At 45.2% G+C, this 21,172-nt stretch overlaps 2 protein-coding genes across 2 annotated transcripts in view; one reads left to right on the forward strand and one right to left on the reverse strand.

Moving 5' to 3' along the window:
• Positions 1–21,172, reverse strand: part of LOC122396877 (zinc finger CCCH domain-containing protein 14) — an 87,704-nt gene that overhangs the window by 14,986 nt on the left and 51,546 nt on the right. The window lies entirely within an intron of this gene.
• Positions 1–21,172, forward strand: part of LOC122396876 (A disintegrin and metalloproteinase with thrombospondin motifs gon-1-like) — a 91,316-nt gene that overhangs the window by 5,687 nt on the left and 64,457 nt on the right. Inside the window, exon 2 of the mRNA XM_043395605.1 lies at positions 1,410–2,235. Within this exon, the coding sequence (XP_043251540.1) occupies positions 1,974–2,235 (262 nt within the window). The 5' untranslated portion in view covers positions 1,410–1,973. The remainder of the gene's footprint in view (positions 1–1,409; positions 2,236–21,172) is intronic.

A 21,172-nucleotide genomic window follows, 5' to 3' on the forward strand; every position in this document is an offset into this window, starting at 1 on the left:
AAGTGACTGTGTATTGTCTGCTGAAAAACAACTTGACTGCAATGTTCAAACTAAATGCAACTGGGTTAGAAGTGGATTGAACTGTGTCCGGATTACGGCCAAACTAGGACTATGAGTCACGATTGCGCGGGTACATTTTTCAATCGATATATCGCGATGTTCCTCTAAAAGTTTCGCCTTTGGTATCCCCGAAAAATTGATTCTCAGCTTCTCGGTTAACGCGGAGCGGTCTACGAACCGGGGCCAGCAGCCTCGACCGATCTCTGTTCCTCCTTGTAACTTTATTCTTTTTGCCCCGGCGATCCTCGACGCAGTTGGTAGCTGGTTGTCGTAAATTAGAGCTCAAGGGCCGCCACGCGCGAGTCCGTGCCGCAAATCGCGATCTCGGTGGGAAAGTATTTCGCCGGTGGTGCAGGCGTGAAATAATTTCGACGCTATTTTTACCGTACGTCTATTTCGCTGCGTTTTACACCGTTTGCAACGGATCCAGCACGACCCACGATGAAAAGAACGCCTCTCGTCGACCGCGGAACCTCGAAATTATCAACACCGACCGTCCAGAAACAGCGGGACGCGTATTTGCATATTCATATCGGCGATTAAGCTGCTGGTCGAACGATCAGCGAGAAGCACAGTCGCGGAATAATTGAGGATAATTGGGATACGATTACTAATTGTACAGATGTACCGAGAAAAAGTCTACTGATGTCGAAGACGATCCTTTCTGGGGGGGTTTAATGATTTTATCGATAACTTATTATTCCGTTTAGAGCGAGAAGGTGCTCGAACGTGTCCTTCTAGGCCATTTTCGACTCAATTACGCGAGGCGCGAGTCAATTATTTACGACTTAACGCGGCTGCTCGATCCAATCAGCAAACCGTCGATTAATCGCGAGCCTTCTGCCCCGTCTCTTCCCGAAGATAGGATCGGAAATTTCTTTGCGCGGTGGTCTCCTCCGTGTCGCCCGATAAGAACACGACGCACCGCGTCGTAAATGTTTAACGCGGCACGAATCGGTTTCACGGTAATTCGCACGGCTAAATTGCCCGACACGGAGAAATCATCTTCAGCCGATGACCTCATCGCGGAAAACATTCTCTTTCTTCGAGGGAAGTCGCTTTACTTCGATGGGATCCTTTGTTTTCTCGTTACTTCGCTGCTTAATTCAAACGTCATCGAACTCTCGACGATCTTTCGTCGTTAATCAAATTTTTCGATAGAGTGTTCGTCCGAAGAGGTAGTTGCATGCAATGGGTATCACAGAATTTAACTTGGGAGTTCGACCTAGTTTGGAGACCTAAAAATTCATTTGCCATATCGATTTCAAGCTTTGTACGTACGCCTATCGCGATTTTCTATGCCCCTAGTCTGTACTATTATTAACAATCACCGTTATCTGGACTTTCAGAGGTCGTGAGGAAGCTCCGAAGCCGCAAACCCTCCTATCAGAGCCTCTCAAATGGATTTCGCAAGAAACCTTCGCGAGTAATTCTGTGGTTAAGTGTCGGTACGACTGTTCCCTAAGGAAAGAATCAGGGGTTTCTAGCAATCACATGTTCGAATCAAGGACGTGCAGGAGGCAATAGTACGAGGGATCAGCGGTAAGATAACGACATCGAGGAGGATAGTTTCGCGGTGTACGTCGGAATCGAGTATCGGGGCTCTTAATGGGCATTCCGCGGATCCCAGTCGAAGTTCGCTTGGCTCTGTACGAGGGAAGCAGGACTCGAGAGGAGGAAGAGGAGCCTTGAGAATCGTCGGGAGGACTTTATGGTCGCTCGAGGGTGGCGCAGAGTGGCGAACGACCTGCTGCAGCGCGATAATCCTCCGCCCTCCGACCATCTTCGTGCCACGGAACGACGAATATGATCTACTGACCGTCCCTATGGCCGGCGTGTAACCGTTCCGTGCAGCCAGGATCGGCTCTTCCGACGTCCCGAAGGCGTCAGGACACTGAACAGTAATAGTGTAAATGTGCACAGACGCAGACATGTCGCGTATTTTGAATCGCGCCTCCACCATCGCCGCGATATTCAGCATCGTGATACTCGTGATATTCCTGGTGATTCTGTGGACCGGCGTGCACATCGCGACAGGGGCACGAAACCTTAGCGAGAAAGATGTCGAAAGGGCCCCGAAATCCGGGCTGTGGACCTTCGACGAACCGAGGCGGCCTTCGAACGAGTCCGCCACCACCACGGTGATGTTCGACGAGGAGAACTTCACCAACGAGGGTAAGTCAATTCGGATATTTGGATCTTTCAATTCTCGTGGCCGCCATATTGGTTAATCGATGTATTGAAATTATAATACATCACAGAAATTTGTATCTTAACGTCTCAATGACAGAACAGTGGACTCTTTGGTGTCCATTTTGACCAACGTCTGAATTTCATCATTTCACGTTTCGAATTTACACAAAGAGAATTTAAAAAACGAAGTAGATGACTTGTATATGTCAGTGGCCATGAACCCAATGGTTGAAAAGAGGCATAAACACAACATTGGTATCGAATCGAGAGCCTCGAAGACCGCGAATTGTTTAAGAGTGAGTCAGCGATGGTCGGTTTCCGCCATCGAAGGCGAATCCGGGCCTCACGGTAGCGTGAGAAGTAATTCGAGTATCGTCGTGCAGAAACAGAGGAGTTGCGAAAGATCCGTTAACGCGTTTAGTCTCAGTCGAGGTGTGCAGCAGCTCTCAGGGAAAGCTAGAACGTCCAGACGTCCTTGTAAGGCCGCTGCTCCAAAGCATCCACACCTACACCTACACCTACAACCATTGCTACGAGCATGAACCTTTATTCACAGTCGACCGTACTCATATTCCTACCCAACCTGTACCTACGTCCTAAGTACAAGCGGATACGCCGGCTTGGCTGGCTCGTTGCACCGTGCACCTGATGCTGCTTCGACGAATCGTAGTCAGCATTCCTTTCGGAGGTGAAAAATCGTCGCTGAAATTGCGCTCGATTTTCCGTCGCGCCCAAATCTTACGATCGATTCAATTTATCGAAGTCATATTCGTTATTCATTTCGATCGAACCGGTGGGCCACTCATTTCTACGCAGGATATTACTTTTCTCATCAAGAAACACAGAAATAAATCAATTTTGCAGATTTCTTAAACCCTGTAGCGCGTATAGACGCAAATCGGGAGACAAACGAAGCATTTTGGGTGAAAAAAAAATGAGCAAACCCATCTAAAATAATATCGTCAGCCACGGCCACGAGTACACGCGAGTTAAAAGGATAAAAAGCGCTGACTTACGCCTTCATTCCCGGATCGCGATCGCGACCGGGAGACCTCGCGCAGCACCGCCACTAATTTCGAGCAGTTTATTAGTTTCTCTGAAGTCGGTTATCTCGCCGAGATCTTTCCCCGCGAGCAGAGCTCCCTGTCCCGATCGGGCTGCCTGGTAATCATTAACGAGCGCTAATTGCACGAGCCACGGATTATTCTGCGGGCCTTCCTCCTCCGGTCTCGATTTCTTCGCCTCCGCGAGTCCCCGAAGACGTCGCGCCGCGTTGACTACCGATTACGAACGATAACTCGGAATCGTAATTTCAGCGAGTACCCGGGCACCGGCTTAATTGAAACGAAAATTAATGCGGCGACCCGGAACAATCCCCTCCCAGAAGGAAATCGTAATGCCGCCTCGTGTTTCGTAGCTGATTGTCTTGTCGGGATAAGTAATGGAAGCGTTTACGTTAATTCGATGACGCTGCCAACGCATTAATCGATGCTCGTTTAAGGAGAGAAGAAGTTGATCCTTCGAAAAATCGGTTTGATTTTATTTTTGTCTTGTGCTCGATGAACACGCGATTTCGAATTGCTGACGGAGTTCGACAATTCACGGTGGTTGATGGCTGCAGAGAGGCTTTGAAAAATATCCTACGGCTCGAATAAAAAATGCCGAGTTCTCGAGATGCTTTATAGAAGAAACGTTATCTCGTTGACGAAGGTAGGAATCGTCGAACGACAGGTAAATTCGACGTTGTGGCGAGATCTTACACGAGTGATTTCTACGTCACGGAACAGACGAGCGTACAATCGTACTGATAAGTCGTAGCGATAAGAGGATGGATGTTTGAATATTTACGATGTACGTAGCTTCCTACCTTTGTCGCCCGATGACAGTCGTATCATTACGGGGCGATAATCAACGGAGGTCCCGGGAGATAGCCTCGTGTATCCCGGGAGCGAACGAAACCAGGGAAAATAAATGGGGGACCAAGAACGGGGAACCGAAACAATCGCAATCCGATGTCGTAAAATTTTCACCCCGGTCCCTGGCGTTCCCGATCTTTTATGTTTCGCTTTTAACTGGTCAGATAAGAGTTTAATGACTGCAGATAGCGAGGCTCTCGTGTATCTTTCCGTCGCGATCTCGCGAGCCGAGCGTTGACTCGGCTCCCTTGCATTTGCATATTCGTCATGCTGAATTTCTTCAAAGAAAGCACGCGTTCGCCGCGAAAATTAGCGTAAACATTGCTCACCGTCGCGATGGGAATCTCGCCCGGTTAAACGAAGGATTTTGTGGCGCGGAAGCAACCGTGAAACTTTTCGAGCATCGAGCCGCGGAAGTTACGACGGTAGTTCTTTTACTCTATCGTTGGTAAGATAGATTATTCGTATCGCTAGACGAGCAAACAGGTATCGAGTGCGATGTGTTTGCCCGGCAAACTTATCTAATTGCGCTTGGGGAAGCAGTTTGATATTTTGTAACGCGCCAAGGGCCATAATTCAAAAAGGTAAGCTCGTTTCGAGATCCCCCGTCATCGTGGAACGATTTTTCGGCGGAATTCTCGCGTTTATTCTCGGTGGAATAAATTAGAACAGACGTTGGAAGTTCTTAGCAGCTCTGGAGACGTTTTTTAGAAAAAGGAATGTGTTAATGTTTAGTTGCAACCCCACGGCGAAATTTGTGGGTACGAGGAGTCAGAATAGAAGTTTCGTACGTAAAGGTTGACCTCGAAGAGCTCGCGGATGTTGTCGGTGAAATCTGAACGAGCCGCTGGGGGCGAGGGACGGAGAGGCCATCTTCCCTAGAATTATCCCAGGAGTTTCGTGCAGGGTTTCGTGTATTTCGTTATGCGGCGTGCATAATGCGCCGATCCGTGCATATCGGCGCGTGTAAGCACGTCTGCACGAAGGCATGTAACATCGTGTACACGCTTCCCCGGTGCAGGTACACGTGGACACGCGTGCATATTCAGCGTGTTAGATCGGCTACGTCGAGCAACCAGCAGAGAGACGTTAACTATCCCTATGTGTACGTGTTATTTGGTGATAGAACGAACAACACGGTAACCACTCGCGGATTGTACAGGGTGAACGCTTAAACCATCGATTCCGAGCACGAAGACAACAAGAAGCCTCCTCTTTTCTATGTTGGAACAATTCTAACTATTTCGAAAGAGAATTGAATACGTCAGACCTTGTACCCTAATTCTAAAATACACACGAGACCATCGGGTCATTAAAATACGCCGTGAAAGTGGAATTATTTGATTCAGAAATTACGCATACGTTTACACGAATTATTTAGATATTAAAATCAAATCTATAACATTAATTTCAAGTTGAGTATAAGAATTTTGCACGCGGAGCAACCAAAAGACGAAAATAGCGAACTTTATGCTAGCGCGACACAGTTTCGTGATAAATTTTCCGGAAGCGGAAGAGACGAAGCAACAAATAAATTTCCTCGAGTTAATTGAGCCCACCTACGAAAATAGAATCAATTTACTGCTTGCAAACTATCAACGACACATTGTCTTTTCCCAAAGTTTATTGACGATAACACTTACGGAGAAATATCAGTCCACATGATTTCAGATTCCATTATAGCGTTTAAAAAGTTGCAGACGGACCTTGTTATGCCATTCGACTTTTTCTCCTCTCAATTTGTTTTCTATCTCGTACGAAATGGAAGCTAATTACCCATTCGGCCGAATCGCGTGACGACGTCTGTCCTAATTGCGATAATTGAGAAAACAACCTTGTTATGAGCTTCAGCCATAGTTCGAGCCTCCTTTCCGAGGATTCAATTACCCGGTTTCTCTATCTGGAACGTCGAAACACGCAGCCAGAGGTTGGCACGCGAATCAACATTCAAATTAATTCGCTAATCGAATGCGAGAGAGGCGACGCTCGTTTCGGTAGCTACAAAGAAGATAACTCGGGACACAGATTTCGCTATTATACAGCGAACCGGCCCAGCGCTGGTCTTTCGCAATCGGTGTTCCGTTTATATTTCCTCTAAATCCATTCCCATTTGCATATCGAGTACAGCTACGATTCCAAAATAGCCCGATTACGGGCAGAAAAACATCTCTTCCACGGTTTCAGGGCTATGCTTTCGATCGTATCTTTCGGAAAGCGAGAAAGAGAAAGCGTCTTTATCGCGTCGTGTAGTTTTCTGATTCTGGTTTCTATTTTCGGAATATTCCGTAAGGAGCGAGCGACAGTAGGATTCACAATTTATTCGCGATCTTATAACTTTCGTGACGAGGAAATTTAATTACCGGCCGAACCTGAGTCGTATACCTTCGTCGACGTTCAGCGAAAAGTGCGTACGTCGCGAAGGTTCGTATTTCTGCAAGAGTTTGCAGTTAAAGATATCACGCGTTAAACAAAACACCGCATCGTACGACACGAAGTCCTTTCTGTCGACTTTTCCATTGCATTTACAATTTTTTATCGGAATTACAACTCGTGACAAATGTATTACACACGGGGAACATTATTGCGTGCACGTAAAACGAGAAATATAAGAGTCAGGTTCGAATAAAATATCGACGAGATGTCGAAACATCAACGCGACCAATTTTGGTTCGCGTACGAAATGTATGGCGATGGCTGGAGACTTCAACGCTGGGAAAAACGTTTTCTATTCGTCTACGGTCTCTCTACAAACTTGCTCGAATTTATTTTCACCGCTCGAACGAGTAGGAAATTTGCAATGATTGCTTTCCTATCTAATCCTTGGTAATCGCGAATATCGTGTACGTTTTTTAATAGTTGTCGATCAGACGGAACCCGAACACATGTTCTCGCGGACGACTGCGCGAAGGCGAAAGATATTGGACAGCGAAGTAAATGAAAATCGTTGGAGATATCTGAACGATGGTATTTACACGGGTAGACTGCATGGCGACGACCTCCAACCAAACCGGCCGATCTGCTTGAGATACACATTCAAGTATGTAAGAATTTTTATGAACGAACTCTCGTACGCCTCTGCTCCGATACGTTTCCTCGAAGCAGCCGCCCGAAGGTGTTTCAAAACGACCGTGAAATTCGAAGCAAGAGTAACTTCTCTTTATGCTCGAGATGCTGGGGGATTAGCGGGTCTCTCGTTAAAATCCGTGTAATACCTTGAATTGCAACTTATGCGTGCTACTCCGAGGCGGAGAGAATGTTCCGATACGTGAAATTACTCCGGTATATTGAATAGCGAATTAAGGAACAGTAAACGAAACGTAAATATATTATAAATTTCATCCTTCTGCTCGTGTGTGTATACAAGATACATTTTACAAGGGACTTGTATACCAACGTAGCTATATTTAAATTAAACGAGGCACTAGCAAGCGATACTTCTTATTAAAATATTTATTCGATATCGATCCAAATCACGGATCTGTTTTCTACAGATGAATAAAGTAATTTTGAAAATATGAAACAAAGTCTATACCACCATTTATTAATCAAGGTTAGGTTGATAATATATAGCAGGACGCTGCCTATGTACCCAACGTATACTTATTCTTAATTCTATACATTTATTTCCACTACGCTTCAAATTTAATAACGTACGCAAGTCTGGCACAATTATTATTATAACTCGAAACCGCACGGAATAAATTTGAAAATATAGAAACGGTTATTTACAAAGAGTTCCCATAAACCATCCCACTTATACTCTGTTTGATCTTAGCCTAGAAATAGACCAGAGAGGCCAGCTAACGCGTTCCACTTTGTTTTTCAAACGAATCACGAAGTTGCAATTTCGCGAATTGCAAGAGCATTTCCCGGCAGCGAATAATTCTCGATCTCGTCCGTCTCCGTTTATAGATCCTCCGCGTCGAACCGACGCGATCCAGCGCGGATGCAAGCCGGGTCAGGCTCTGAAATTCTAATGGGCTCCGGCGATGATTGTTTCGGCGGAAAATGATCGTTTCCATCTTAGTTGCCACATCGCCACGCGGTTCAAACACGAGTTTGCAATCAACGACATAATTATACGCATCCACTTCGGTAGTCCCGGTCGAGTTCCATTCGCGGTTAATGGTGGACTATGGCCTCGCAATTAGACGCAACGCGCTACCTTGGTCGGTGCAGTGTACATTGACTCATGGGAAATGATTGCACGCGACGCGTTGTTTCGCCTTATCTGAGCGCTAGAATTAATAAGCGATTGTTTCTTTGTACCTTATCGAGCCTTTCCGCGGGGGGAGGGGCCCCCCGCGCCAAAAAGGAGCTCGTACCCGGTGGCGCAATAAACTTCTCGAGAATAATCTCGTTTCCTCGCGATGGATAAATAAAGCAAGTAGTTTTAGTAGTTCGGTAATCCTTGTGTCAATAATCGTGAACCTATTTCTCACTTCGTTTAATAATTCTCAAGGTACTCGTGCAACGAAAGTTGCAGTCAGAAAATAAGATCATTTCTATCTTTTGTTTACAACAGGAAGTGCCATCGCTTCGCGTACCACCCTAATAAATGTTGGATTAGTTTGTGGTCGCTATTACGGTCGATAGCTCGACGGTTGAAAGCATTTCTCTGGGCTAATCTCCCCTAAGCGCGACATAGTGAACTTTATGGGCCATTTGCAGGGTCCCAGTGGCCTTGGGGGTCCCGGATATTCGAGTTCGTCAGTTTGTAGCCACTCCGGATTTCATTGCTCTCGGATCTACGCTAAGGTGTTAAGTGCACTTAGTTCTGGACGTGTTTAGGTGCATCTAACGAGTTTCCTAGGTATTAGAGAGAGGGGGTAGCTGGTGTGCGTGGTGCATTAGGTTGCATTAAGACGCGTCACGCGATTCGCTGCGGATTTACGTCCCACGTGTTACAGATAGCTCGGAATAATGACCGGATTAGATGACGGTAAAGGAGAGAGTGTTGAGCAGCGATGACAGAGACGTATCGCCGGCCAAAGAAGGCGACATTAAATTCAATGGTCGACGTTTATCGTCCCCGTCGACTTGCTTCGCGACACGGGGCGCCATTTACGTGGCAGGTGGTTACGATAAGATGGGGAAAATGTAACCACGAGGGGGGGAAAAAATCGATCGTAGAACGCGTTGTTCTAAATTAGATCGTCGCGAACGGCAAACACTGAAACGGTGTCCATCTTTGAACGCGCAAAGAAGTCAAGTGCTTCCTCGCGGAGACATATGGGCGCGCGAGCCCGACGAGCAAACATACGTTCGCATGCACCGCGACATAGAAAAGTTCTCCACGTGGATATCGGGTGTCGAGCGCGGCGAAAAAGATACGAGATCCACGGAAGTGGAGAGGATCGTTTTACGCCGTTTTCTGAATCCACGAGAATCAGTTTTCCCGTATCGAATCGCTGATTAACTTCTGCAACGTGGTCGGGGGGAGGGGGGGCGGTTCACGTTCGAGCCTCGCTGGAAAGATTTCCTTATAGAATCGATTACGCGTTGAAAAATTTTAATTACCGTCAGGGGGGCACTGGTAAACGATGTAATTTGTCGGGCGTTAAACTCTCTGAATTTTATTTTCGCCGAGTGTCTTCCAATTCAAATTACTGAGAAACTTTTTGTACAATTATTTGATATTAACGTTTCTCTGAATTAAAATACCACCTTGATGGGGGGGGATGTGGATTTCTTAAGCACCTATTTCTATCGACACAATCAACGACTATAGACACGTTTGTCAAGGTAACGGGCAGAAGAATGTTTGGAAATCGGCGTCGTCGAGGGTCAAGAAAGTTGTCGTGGTACAGAAATAGAATAATCACGGTCCATTAAATCGATTCATCGAACGGAAACGTTCATCAGTCAAAAGTGGTCTCGACGGACGAGCGTAAACGTTCATTGATAATGAGAGTAGGTGTTACGAAAGGACCGTCGCGGACACGTTCCTGGCGGTAATTTCGCGTTAGATGTAATTGTCAGCAAACAGCGGGAGAGGAAATACGTTGGCGACGGGGGTCAAGTATAATTGGCGTACCGGTGACATCGTAGGAACGATTGCACCACGTTCGCGATCCAACGAAGGCGCGCGTCAATTTTGAAATCGCTTCTATCCGTGGATTATTATAGAAAAGAAGGAAAAGGTCAACGACGGCGAGCCGTTGTAGTCTTTTGCACTTTCTTTCTGTCAGCGCGAGTACCAACGGCCGTGGATGCTTCCACTGGAATGTCCTTTGCGTGTGTGCTTCGACTCTATTCGTACGGTTCGCGTGCACGACGCTGTTAATTTAAATAACGTGAACGATATTCGGCGAAAACGACGGTTCCAAAACTCGAGGACGAATCGCTCGGATTGCTTTTTACAGAAACGATAATTATTATGTTCGACGAGGAAACGATTCGAATCCGCGGATCTAGGAATGCAGATCAGCGATTAGACCACACACGGGCTCGTGCACGCGATTCATAATCTATGATATATTATGCGTATCGCCTGTCAAAGCGGTACACGCATCAGCGCGAATCATTTATCAATCGTTATCGATCAAATCCATCGAAATTCTTATTCGACTCGGGCGCTATCTACATCCCGCTGTAACGAAGAACCGAATCCTTTGTGCCGAATGCATCTACGGCTGCCGTGAATCGGAATGCATTAAGAACAATGTTAAGCCTAGGTGTCTTTATCGGTTTAGGTATTTCATGCGCGACGGTAACTACACGCAAAGCCACTTTTAAACGCTGTTATCCGGACGCGAATTGCACGGGAGTCTATGCAAATTCGGCTAACGGTGTGCGTTAAACCGACTTGGTCCAGAAATCGTGATGCAATCGAAGCTGCAACGAAGGAGTTCGAGGACTGACGGGACCATTTTGCTCGACAAGTGCCCAAAGTGGAAGATTTAATTTTTAATCCTCTATAGAGTTATTAACAACACAGAAACGTATTTACACTCGTACAAAGTCTATGATCTTCGATGGTGACTCGTGGAAGGAGATGTGGATCTCCTGGGATCGATCAAAAATTACACCACGCTGTCCACGTTTCTCTTACACACAGTATTATATTCCCCTTAAGGAGTTATTAACACTTTATGACCCTACGTCGATCTGGTCTCAACATCATATTTTACTTTAGCCGTCGAGTTGAACTCATCTTGCGACCAGCTGGAGTTCTACCTGTTTTTTGTCAATTACTGCAGCATGTACGAACCTTGTAGAGTTTAGCAGCTCATGCAACTGGTAGGCCATTCGACGTACAAGTGCCCGTTCCATGTTCTCTTTCGCTGAGAGCGATTTTTTCATCCGTTGACAGCTGTCGATCATCAATTTATATTTATTCGATTGGCCCCGTATTTATTCCTGTTTTACAAAGAAGTAACTCTGTATTTCAAGAAGGATGGGGGGAAAAAACACAATTGAATCGGTGAAAAAATTTGAGGGACGTGTCAGAACTTTCGTAATTCTCAAATATCCAGCGTCAGTTATCGGTCGATCGACTTCCTTATTGCATCGGCCGGTTCCTAATAACTGTCACGGCACGGCGTATAAATTACACGGGAGCTCTGTCAATTGAGCATGCGACCTATTAATAGGATCTCTTTATGCGTTCCACCGGAGGAGGGAATGACATGCACGCACGTGCGACCGCGGTGAAATTACATGCATGCTCTCTTGCCTCTTCGGATCAGCGCGTATTTCCACTTTAACGTCCCTCCGCGGAATTCGAATAGAAATCTGCTTGGCAGCCGCGGTTACGCCTTACGCAGCTCTAAAGCCTCCATTATGGAAACTAACGATGACCGGATCCGATCGTTTAGAAACAATTTTCACCGAAATAACACCTCCGAAGTTTCCTAGTAACCATTCCGGAAAACCTGGAGATTTCGACAGGCTCGATTGTTACCCCAAAAAATTCTGTAATACCAAAAGTTGTTTATTTCAAGCGTCGTTTGATTCGTCGATATTTCACCGTGTTTGCGGGTCTCGCAAGAGACACAGAAATAAACTCCCGAATACGCGTACGATTTCTTCCCATGCGTGCGTACACGGAGCAATTCTTAGGCGCGAACATTATTATGCAATCGTTCCCGTATCATTTTTAGATGCCGCAATAACGATTATAATTTATCACCTAGCGTGTCCGAATAAATTACATTAACTCGATTTTACCTTTACGTAAGCCGCGTAACGTCCACCGATGAATCTCAAATACGTCGGGCCCTAAGGCGACGACTCGCACTTTAATCTACGTGAAAGCTTTGAACTCTTTCGTTTCATCTGGCAACATCGTGCCTCGAAGAAAGGGAAATCAGGGAAAACGTAAAATATCCTAACGGTTCCTGCGCGACGACGGAAATAGAATGTCGAGCCTCAGTGAAGATTTAAAAATACGCGTGGACAAAGTAAAATCGAAATGGAGAGATACGATCGGGAACAACGCAATCGAGAGATCGTGAAAGATCTTGCGCGAATGGAACAAGTGATTTTAATGATGCTCGGAACGGGACGCGGGACTCTTCTCGCTCTCGCTTATTAATTAGAGATGATCAATCACCGTGTAACTTTTGCAAATCGTCTTTTACGAGTATTCTTCGAGTATATAAAAATCACTGTATCACTGCGTGGACGCTAATAGTACTAAACGAGTATAGTATTGCCTCGTTCATTGATCAAATTGTTCCCCTCGTAAAAGATTTTGAAAGATACAAAGTTACTAAACTTCGCCGCTGTTGTAATACGAACGATGATGAATAAAATCGTACAGTGGTTATTGAGATTCTGAAAATGAACGTCGAAGAGGCACTGGTTATATCGGGCAGATTGAATATTAAGTTAAATTGAACGCTCATTACGGATCCATTGCGATCCAACTTCTCAAATACCAAAGCTAATCAACGGGGTAAGAATAGCCGCCTCGCTTTATCAAACATCATTAACCCAGCTAAAGAATCGCTAATTTCAGGCCATCGACTGTAAAGCCTCGTCCTCGCTGAAAATACAAATGGTAGACTTTGGATTTCGAACGCGTTTTAAGGAACTCGATGTACGATACATCGAATCGTCGTTGACCCATATTTAGCTGAACTTTAACAAAAATAACATTTCGAATGGAGATATTCCTTTTTATCGATTATAAATACACCAGGGCTAAATTCGTCGAAATTTATCGTCGTATGTTTTGCCATCAAAGAGACCGGCTGTCGGATAAATCGAGCAGACATCAAAAGGCGGCGATTTTTAAAAAATTTCACGCATCGAAAGCACAAATTCGCAGATAATAATTAGAGTCTGTCGTTGCTGGTTGCGTTCTTGACGCCTCTTGCCACTATCTTACGAGATTGTTAAACCAATCCTTCTGTAACTCTTTATCAATCTATATTTATCTTTATTCGTTGATTTCTCACCGAACATCAGACATTTTGTGATTTACGGTTTCCTTTTACAGTTCGCTTGAATTGCTGACACATTTCAGAAATTCGTTCTACGATCGTTTCGTTATTATATTTCGTCAAATTTATTTGTCATAATTCCGTCAAACGTGTTCGTAACGAACGATAATGCGAATGTTAACGCGAAATTTATTTATTGTTGGTTCATTATTCGAAAGGAATTCCATTCGACGTGCGCGTTATTTCCATTGTATACGTTTCATTAGGCACGAAAACAATCGTTAACCGATTATTCGGAGGTTAATTGAAATTTTAATGGCTCGTCCGATATGATACTCGAACAAAGAACGGTTTTTAACCAGGATCGCGGAGCAAAATGTCACTGTCATCGGTGGTATCGTGTTTAATGTCGTTTGAGCAAATCGTTCCAACGTCAATCGTAATATTTTCACCGACTATACTGAAATAAATCTAAAAACGATATCAATCTTTGCCTACTGATCTCGTAAACAATACCTAACTTCCTCCTCCCCCGTTCTACTCGCATGAATTACTCAGAAACCAAATTAATTGTTCCAAAATAACTTAGTTAAATAAAACGTTTCGAACGAGACGTAATCTTAACGGTTCGAATAAGAGACATAATATTGCGAAACATCATTTCTACAGTGTGAATGGAAAAAGAAACGTAAAAGTGGCCGATAAGAGAGTAATAAAACGAGGAGAAACGTTGAGAAATTCGTTAAAGGTGAACGATTAAAAACGAGTAAATTCGAATCGATTTACAGTATTTTTCTGCGATATTTTAGAGTTGAACGGTGTAGGGACGGACTTGGGAACAGTGTTGCAAATAGAGCCGTGTGCGTGATTTATCGACGCAGCGTGTTTGATGTGCGGAAATCGCTGTCGATCCCTTTTCATTATCTGCGCCCGTATCGCCGCTCGGTTTGTCATTTCTCCGGCTATGTATGTCAAAACAATTATTCCGAAGTTTATCGTGTCGGGCTGGAGCCAGTTCAGCGATCCGCGCCGAAGGTAAAGAGACGACGCGCAAGTTCATGCGTGCGAGGGCCCGTTTAAGTAGAGCATCGTTCCGTTCCGAAGATCATCCGTCACTGTCAGACCGAGGGTGGACAAAGAAAATGAAATCTGCCTCGCGAGGTTGGACGCGATTTTCTAATTAGAATATACCGCGATCATTAGAGAACTGGTCGCCACCGTCCACAGGCCCGTCTGCCCGTAACATTTTTAACCCTTATCGTACGAGCGTTTAACCCTTCCCAATCGACGGGCAGAAGTCTGTGACATCATTGCTTTTATCAGATAGAGACGTAAAATATGGCGCCCGAGAAGCTTACATTTATTGCCCGACGAGATTCTGGCCATCGCATTAATTTAACCCGGCTACCAAGAAAACTTTCTACGTTCAAACGCACTTAAATATTTATTTAAGCACCCGCGCGGGTATTTATTTTAAAGTTTAGTCCGATTGCAGAGAAAACTTTGGACATTTATTTAGAACGAAAGTAAACGCAGGGGTTCGTTAAATATTCGTATCTTCGAAGCAACGTTCGCCTTTCATTTGTTATCTAAAGCATTCTTACATAAAGCTAAACGAACGCGGGAGCCATATTTCATCGCGCGTTAGATCTGTTAGCTTTCCATTCAGCCTGGTATCGATAATCTAATTCCGAATGCACGCACGGCTCGCGATCATTATTAGTTGGATTCGACTATTGGACGCAATTAGGCGATATAGAAAACTTGATTCCCGATTATTACTGACCGGGGCACATCGACTGGGTCGGCGATAAATCAAGCGCCCCACCTCCCCTGCTGTTGTAAATTATAACATTCATTAACGACAATCGATCGCTCACCAGTCGGTCGATCAATTCGTTTCGTCGCGGTTGAAAGATCCCGCCGATACAACCGCCCGGCCGCTTTTACGCTCGTAAACTTCTGTACAGCGTATCCTTGGGACGATTAGATACATCGGAACGTTTCGCTCGCCTCTACGAATATTAACAACCGTGTTCTAGCGTTTAACGAATAACGAATAAATCTACCGTTCCATCGGACTCGTGTATTACAATTAATTCGACGCGTGGAATCGTGAAAGACAAGACACGTGGACGGTTCTACGAAAGGCTGACCGAATTCGACGAAATTAGTTTCGAAGGAGAACTCTGGATTTTCGACGACCTTGGGGCAATTCTCTCGAAAGATGTCGAAGCTGCGAGATTCATGTGGCTTGGCCCGACAAACGTTTAGCCTCTCGTCCGGTAAACATTTTTGTCAGGCTGGAATCGCCACCTCGCTGCAGGATATATTCGTCGTTCGGCTTGTAATTTATTTCTAAGACGGTTCGGGCTAAAATAGCCGAAGCTACGGCCAGCTGGCTATCGGGACAGCGCGATATCGTTCGATGCTCTTGAAATTTACGCTAATGCGTTCCCCGTACGAATTATTATTAGGTCTGTGGGATAGTTTTGACCTTTCCCCCCCACGCCGTTCATGCTTCACCACGTTGCAACATCAATGGAGATCAGAGGGACTGCTATCATAACAGGGTAGTTTCTTCTAGGGACTGAAGGGACCACGAATTATTTACCAGCTTGAATTTTTAATCGAGACTATGGGAACACGAACAAAGCAAATAATTAATTTTCGACCTGGAGGCGCGGCGAATTAATTGCTGGCTTCTTTCGCTATTCCCCGGCGTTTTACGACGCCCGATAACGATCGCGACGCTGTTCGACGCCGACGTGGCTCGAAAGGAGGTGAAGAACTCTCGTTAGAAAGGGCTGTTGCGAACAGTGTCGTCTGCCAAACGGCGCCAGCCCACCACGTGTCGTTGAACTGGACGACATTGTTTGACGTGCAAAAGGCCGTACCCTCCGTTGCATCGAACTCCTCCCTCCTCTCTTTGCATAAACATTTCGTGTTTTGCGGCTGCGGCAGACGATGCTTTCGTCGAGTTTCCTCCGTCGTTCGGCGAACGGATGTTATTCGAGGAATAAAAGTCTCGCGTCCTCCCTCGGCGCGCGTTAAAATCCTAACGAGCGGGCCGGAGTGCACGAGATCGCTGTTTAAAATTCTTCCATTTGCTAATTAGGATCGTCTCCAACGGGAATCGCGCGATTCTTCCTTCGATATTCGCGGGAATTAAATCTGACAGGACTTATGACGAGATTTTCTGATTCACTATTTTTAAACGCACGAGTATTAATGTGGAATTTTTGGAAGGGACCTTAGAACATGTTTAAGAGCATAGTTGCTTTGTTTATCCGTTTCGTATCTTCTAAAATAATTCGCCAATGGAATGATAGTTATTCGCAGACGCTATAAATTGACGGAAGTAGGTTGCTCGTAACAAATGCCGAAGGTGGTTCGGAATTAAAGCGGAACAGGGGCTGGACAATTCGAATCTGTTGCTCGAAATTCCAAAACGAACGCGCGGACGTCGTGCAACGATCTATTTTATCCCCGCGGTAATTTTGGCCCGCCTGGCCGTATTATCCTGACCTGGGACAAAAGCGAGGTGACATCAGTTTGCCGGAAGCTTGCTCCAAACAGAACCCGGCTAAGACGGTTGTGTCTGCGCGGCGTTGCTCTCGCCGACCCGGGGAAGCTTCTACTCGCCGAAAATAGTCTTCTATTTAATTTCACAGACATTTACGATTCCCCCCCACGGAGCACTTCGAATTACCGAGGTATTCCAGTCAACTCTAACAAAACCGCGCGTCGGATCGGCGGGAATGTTTGGTCAATTTCTTGGAGTGAAAATTAGTGAATAAAACTTCTGTTTCAACTATCATCTCGTATCGTACGATTGTCGAAATAAAATTCTCTAGAAGCTGACACGGCAACGAGACGGCTGACGTCTAGCAAAACAAACTGAATAGTTTGACAGTTCTAGCAAGCCAAAATAAAACTGGCTCTGAATAAAACTTCTGTTTCCTCAATGTCTCTATTCAGCATCTTCCTCGTATCGACGTTCCAACGATCGGAAATAGAAGTTTCCACGATGGACACGCGACGATTGCAACCACGGGGTACGATTAGAAAGAAAGATCTACCCGGATCCCATCACGTGGACGGGATGATGAGTTTTGGATAACCCCGAAGTCAGCGAAACGGCGAAGACGATGGAATGCACTCCGGGTTGGCTTGCATTCCGAGAAATGTGTCTCCCGTTTATCGTATTTGTCGGACAGGGCATCTATCAGTGTCCGGCGGTGAGAATTACTTAACCTTCCTATATTCACGTGATCGACAACGCGTGTCTCCGGCTCGTACGCTACAACTATATACCTTCTATCACTCACCCCATATCCTGTATCCTGTGTCGGGATATCGGATTATCACGCGGTAAGCGTTTTTCTCCGCGTCCGCGTTACCGCCTCCCAGCCCCTTTCAGGAACGTTTTCTCATCGCGTTTCGTTTCGACTCGCGTTTTCGCCTCGACCGGGGTACCGTAATCGCGTCCTCCGTGGGCTGGGGTTTCTTTTATTACTCGAGAAACCCGACCTTTATTCGGTGTTCCAGCCTATTGCGTTTGTTCTCCTTGAAAACGACCACCTTCCTTTTGCTCCTCCGCCACCTATACGTTCGAGGGAATAAGAACAATACGATTTTTGAGTCACTGAAACACTCACGATATGCAGTCATTTTAATTCGATTAAGCAAATGAAAATGGTACTTTCCACAATAATAAATTAATCGTAATTTTTGCAATATTCTGGAGCTCCATTTTGGAGTTCTACCTGTATTATCACGAGCACGGGTCTTGAAATAGTTAAGTTAGGTATCATTAGAAAGGTCTTGGCTCAAAAGCGTCCCACCCACTTCCGGCTCGGAAGTTGGCAATCATTCTCTGTCACAAGTTTGGCAGTGACAAGAACATATGCACAGGATGGTTTGGGCTCCGAAATGTTCCCAAAGGGCTCGTGTATTATTTATCGAAAGAAGCCCGTTAAATTACTATAATACAAGTCGTTAGAAAAGTGTGAAATTGAGTTTCCGTGGCAAACTGTACGACTGAACTTTATTCACCGATGTAAGAATGTTTATCTACTTATGGGAATCTTGATGAATGCGCTTGGCTGTTGGCGATTAACCGCGACTTTCTGTATAATTGAAGATGTTTTATCTCGTGACTAATAGATAAACTTGCCTTTGAATGCATGATTGATACGGCAAAGAGCTACGAAGAATATACCCGAACCGGTATAATGTTCTTTTAATACAAGATAAATCCCTCTTTTTATCCGACAATTGTATTCCCACGACAGTAATCAGTTATTACAAAATCTTTGTTCGGGGATGATTGAATAACCTCTCGTAAAAATTCTGATCGTTAAATTCGTCCATATTCTGGTCGCTACGGCCATAAACAGATACCGGAGTAATTATCGTTCCCCCGGAATTAAAATTGCAGGCATTCCCCGGTGTAATTTCCCGCGCGTTAAATTAATTGGCAGTCCGTTGTCACTTAAATTGCCAAATGGTTTTCGTTTAGCGAGACTGACGTCCAATAAATCCGCCGTGCAACCTCTGGTCGAAAGTCAAGGACGACCAAGGCTGTAACAGAGATTCCTGAAAAGAAAGCAACGAGAAAAAGGGCTGGTTTTTATGGTCGCCTTAAACGAAACGTGGTTTCACGGATAGTCGTCAAGGTCGTGCGTGGAAAGGTCGAGTGTCTCCAAGAAAAGTATACGATTTCTTGGTTGACCGCATATTTCTCGCGGTCGAAGCCGCCCCGGGGTCTATCCTTTCACGCGATAAGTTTCACAAAGGGGAAGCTGCTTCCGGAAGGACTTCGAAGAACAGGCTCTAACTCCATTATAATAGGTTCACACATTAATACGACATTAATGATTATCAAAGTGATGAAAATAACCAGCTAGAACCATATATAATCTCACGTTTTAACATAAAAATCGTATTGTTCTCTCTAAAAAAAAATCGAAAGCAATAACTCGGGAAATGCTCATAGATCGTGCAAAGATCGAAGATGGAGCACTTATTCCAGTCGCGAACAGTGTTATTCGAAGCGTATGCAAAGAGTACTATAATGATGGCTTGTTAGAATCGCTCGCCAAGAATACAATGGATTGAGCAACGCGTAACAGCGACGTTCGAACAAAATTGCAAAACTGGCACACGGTCGATGCAACAAAATCGAAACGAATATCATAGAATTATTGGACAGGTATATCGTCGTCGATTTAATCCTGTTATTCGCATTCTATCGCGCCATAAAATTGCTAAACTGGCTGGTCAGATTGGCTCTGGTCCACGCACCGTGTGTCTCTATTACTCCCTCCTCGATCTTGATCGATAAAACATACCAGACAAATTAACGGGCTTGCAAACGCTGGACTTGTACAATGATGGCGACAGACTGCGTATCTAAAATTGTTCTTTTACCTTTGCTCGTTAAAATAATCACGGTTAGGACCGTGGCACGGTGCACCCTGCGTTGTTCCTGGTCCCTTATCCGCGCTGTCCCAGAACGTTTGTTACTGGTGGCGAGTATCGGTCGCATAATCGGTAACGACGTTGTCCTAGGATCGCCGAATCCCTTTTCCCCGTTGTAGCACCGCGGTGCATTGTTATGCAATTGTACAATGCACGTAGCCCCGGCAGCCGCCCACGCGTCGACATTTAGTAAGCGCGTTTAATCTCCACGGACATGACGTAAAGTCCCTTTGTTCCGCGACACGGTCCACGATACTGCGTCGCTCGAGTGGGACGTCAAAATTTCTCCGTTCATTGTTCCGTTTCAGCCGTGCCACGACTGGAACGTTAGACCGGGGTTCCCTTCGTCGTCGACCGGGGACAAACTTAGAATTATCATTGAAACCGAGTCTAGGAGATCGGCTTCCTTCGTCGTGCTTCCAACTTTCTCCCGTTTCCCTTCGCGTTTCGCAAGGGGAGAACCGCGATCGCGATCAGATTTTGCTGGCTCGTCCTGAACGATCCAAACTCGAACACCAAATTCGGAATATCTGGGTCGTGGCGACGGTATCGAGACGAACAACTAACCCCGTTCGGTTATATTATAAATTGGGGGCGTAGGGATACGTTTTTAAATATTGGGGAACTTTTTATTTCACGGTTGGTAGCGAGAGATCATAGAACCGCGGCCATATTGCTTTTCCGCAATTTTATTACAGCCTGAAGGATGGATGATCGTAAATGCAGTCAAAACATAGTCATTTCCTGCACCAAGAGCAACAAATAACTGCGAAATCTTTGAAAATACATTTTGAATCTGTGACATTATCGTTAAAATACACATGCGTCGTTGACATTCAGAAAATCGGTGCCAACAACTCCTTAGGGATTATGGACAGTATTTTTATGGCATCTATTGTGTAATTTGGGATCTTATAGAAGCTTTTTCTATAATTAGCTGCTACGGATGCAACTGGTGCGTGAAACACGTAGATTTTAACGATACTGTCGTAGATACGTTTAAAATGGATTCCCAGAGGAGATTCTGCATTTATTTGTTACGATTCTTGCAAGGAATTTACTGCTCCTTGGATGCTTTTACGATTCCGCGCCAATTCTCACGCTGCAATAAAATTGCAAGAGGCG

The sequence above is a fragment of the Colletes gigas genome, unplaced genomic scaffold (assembly GCF_013123115.1).
Source record: "Colletes gigas isolate AHSC1104 unplaced genomic scaffold, ASM1312311v1 Colletes_gigas_Sc00008, whole genome shotgun sequence".
In the NCBI taxonomy this organism is placed as follows: domain Eukaryota; kingdom Metazoa; phylum Arthropoda; class Insecta; order Hymenoptera; family Colletidae; genus Colletes; species Colletes gigas.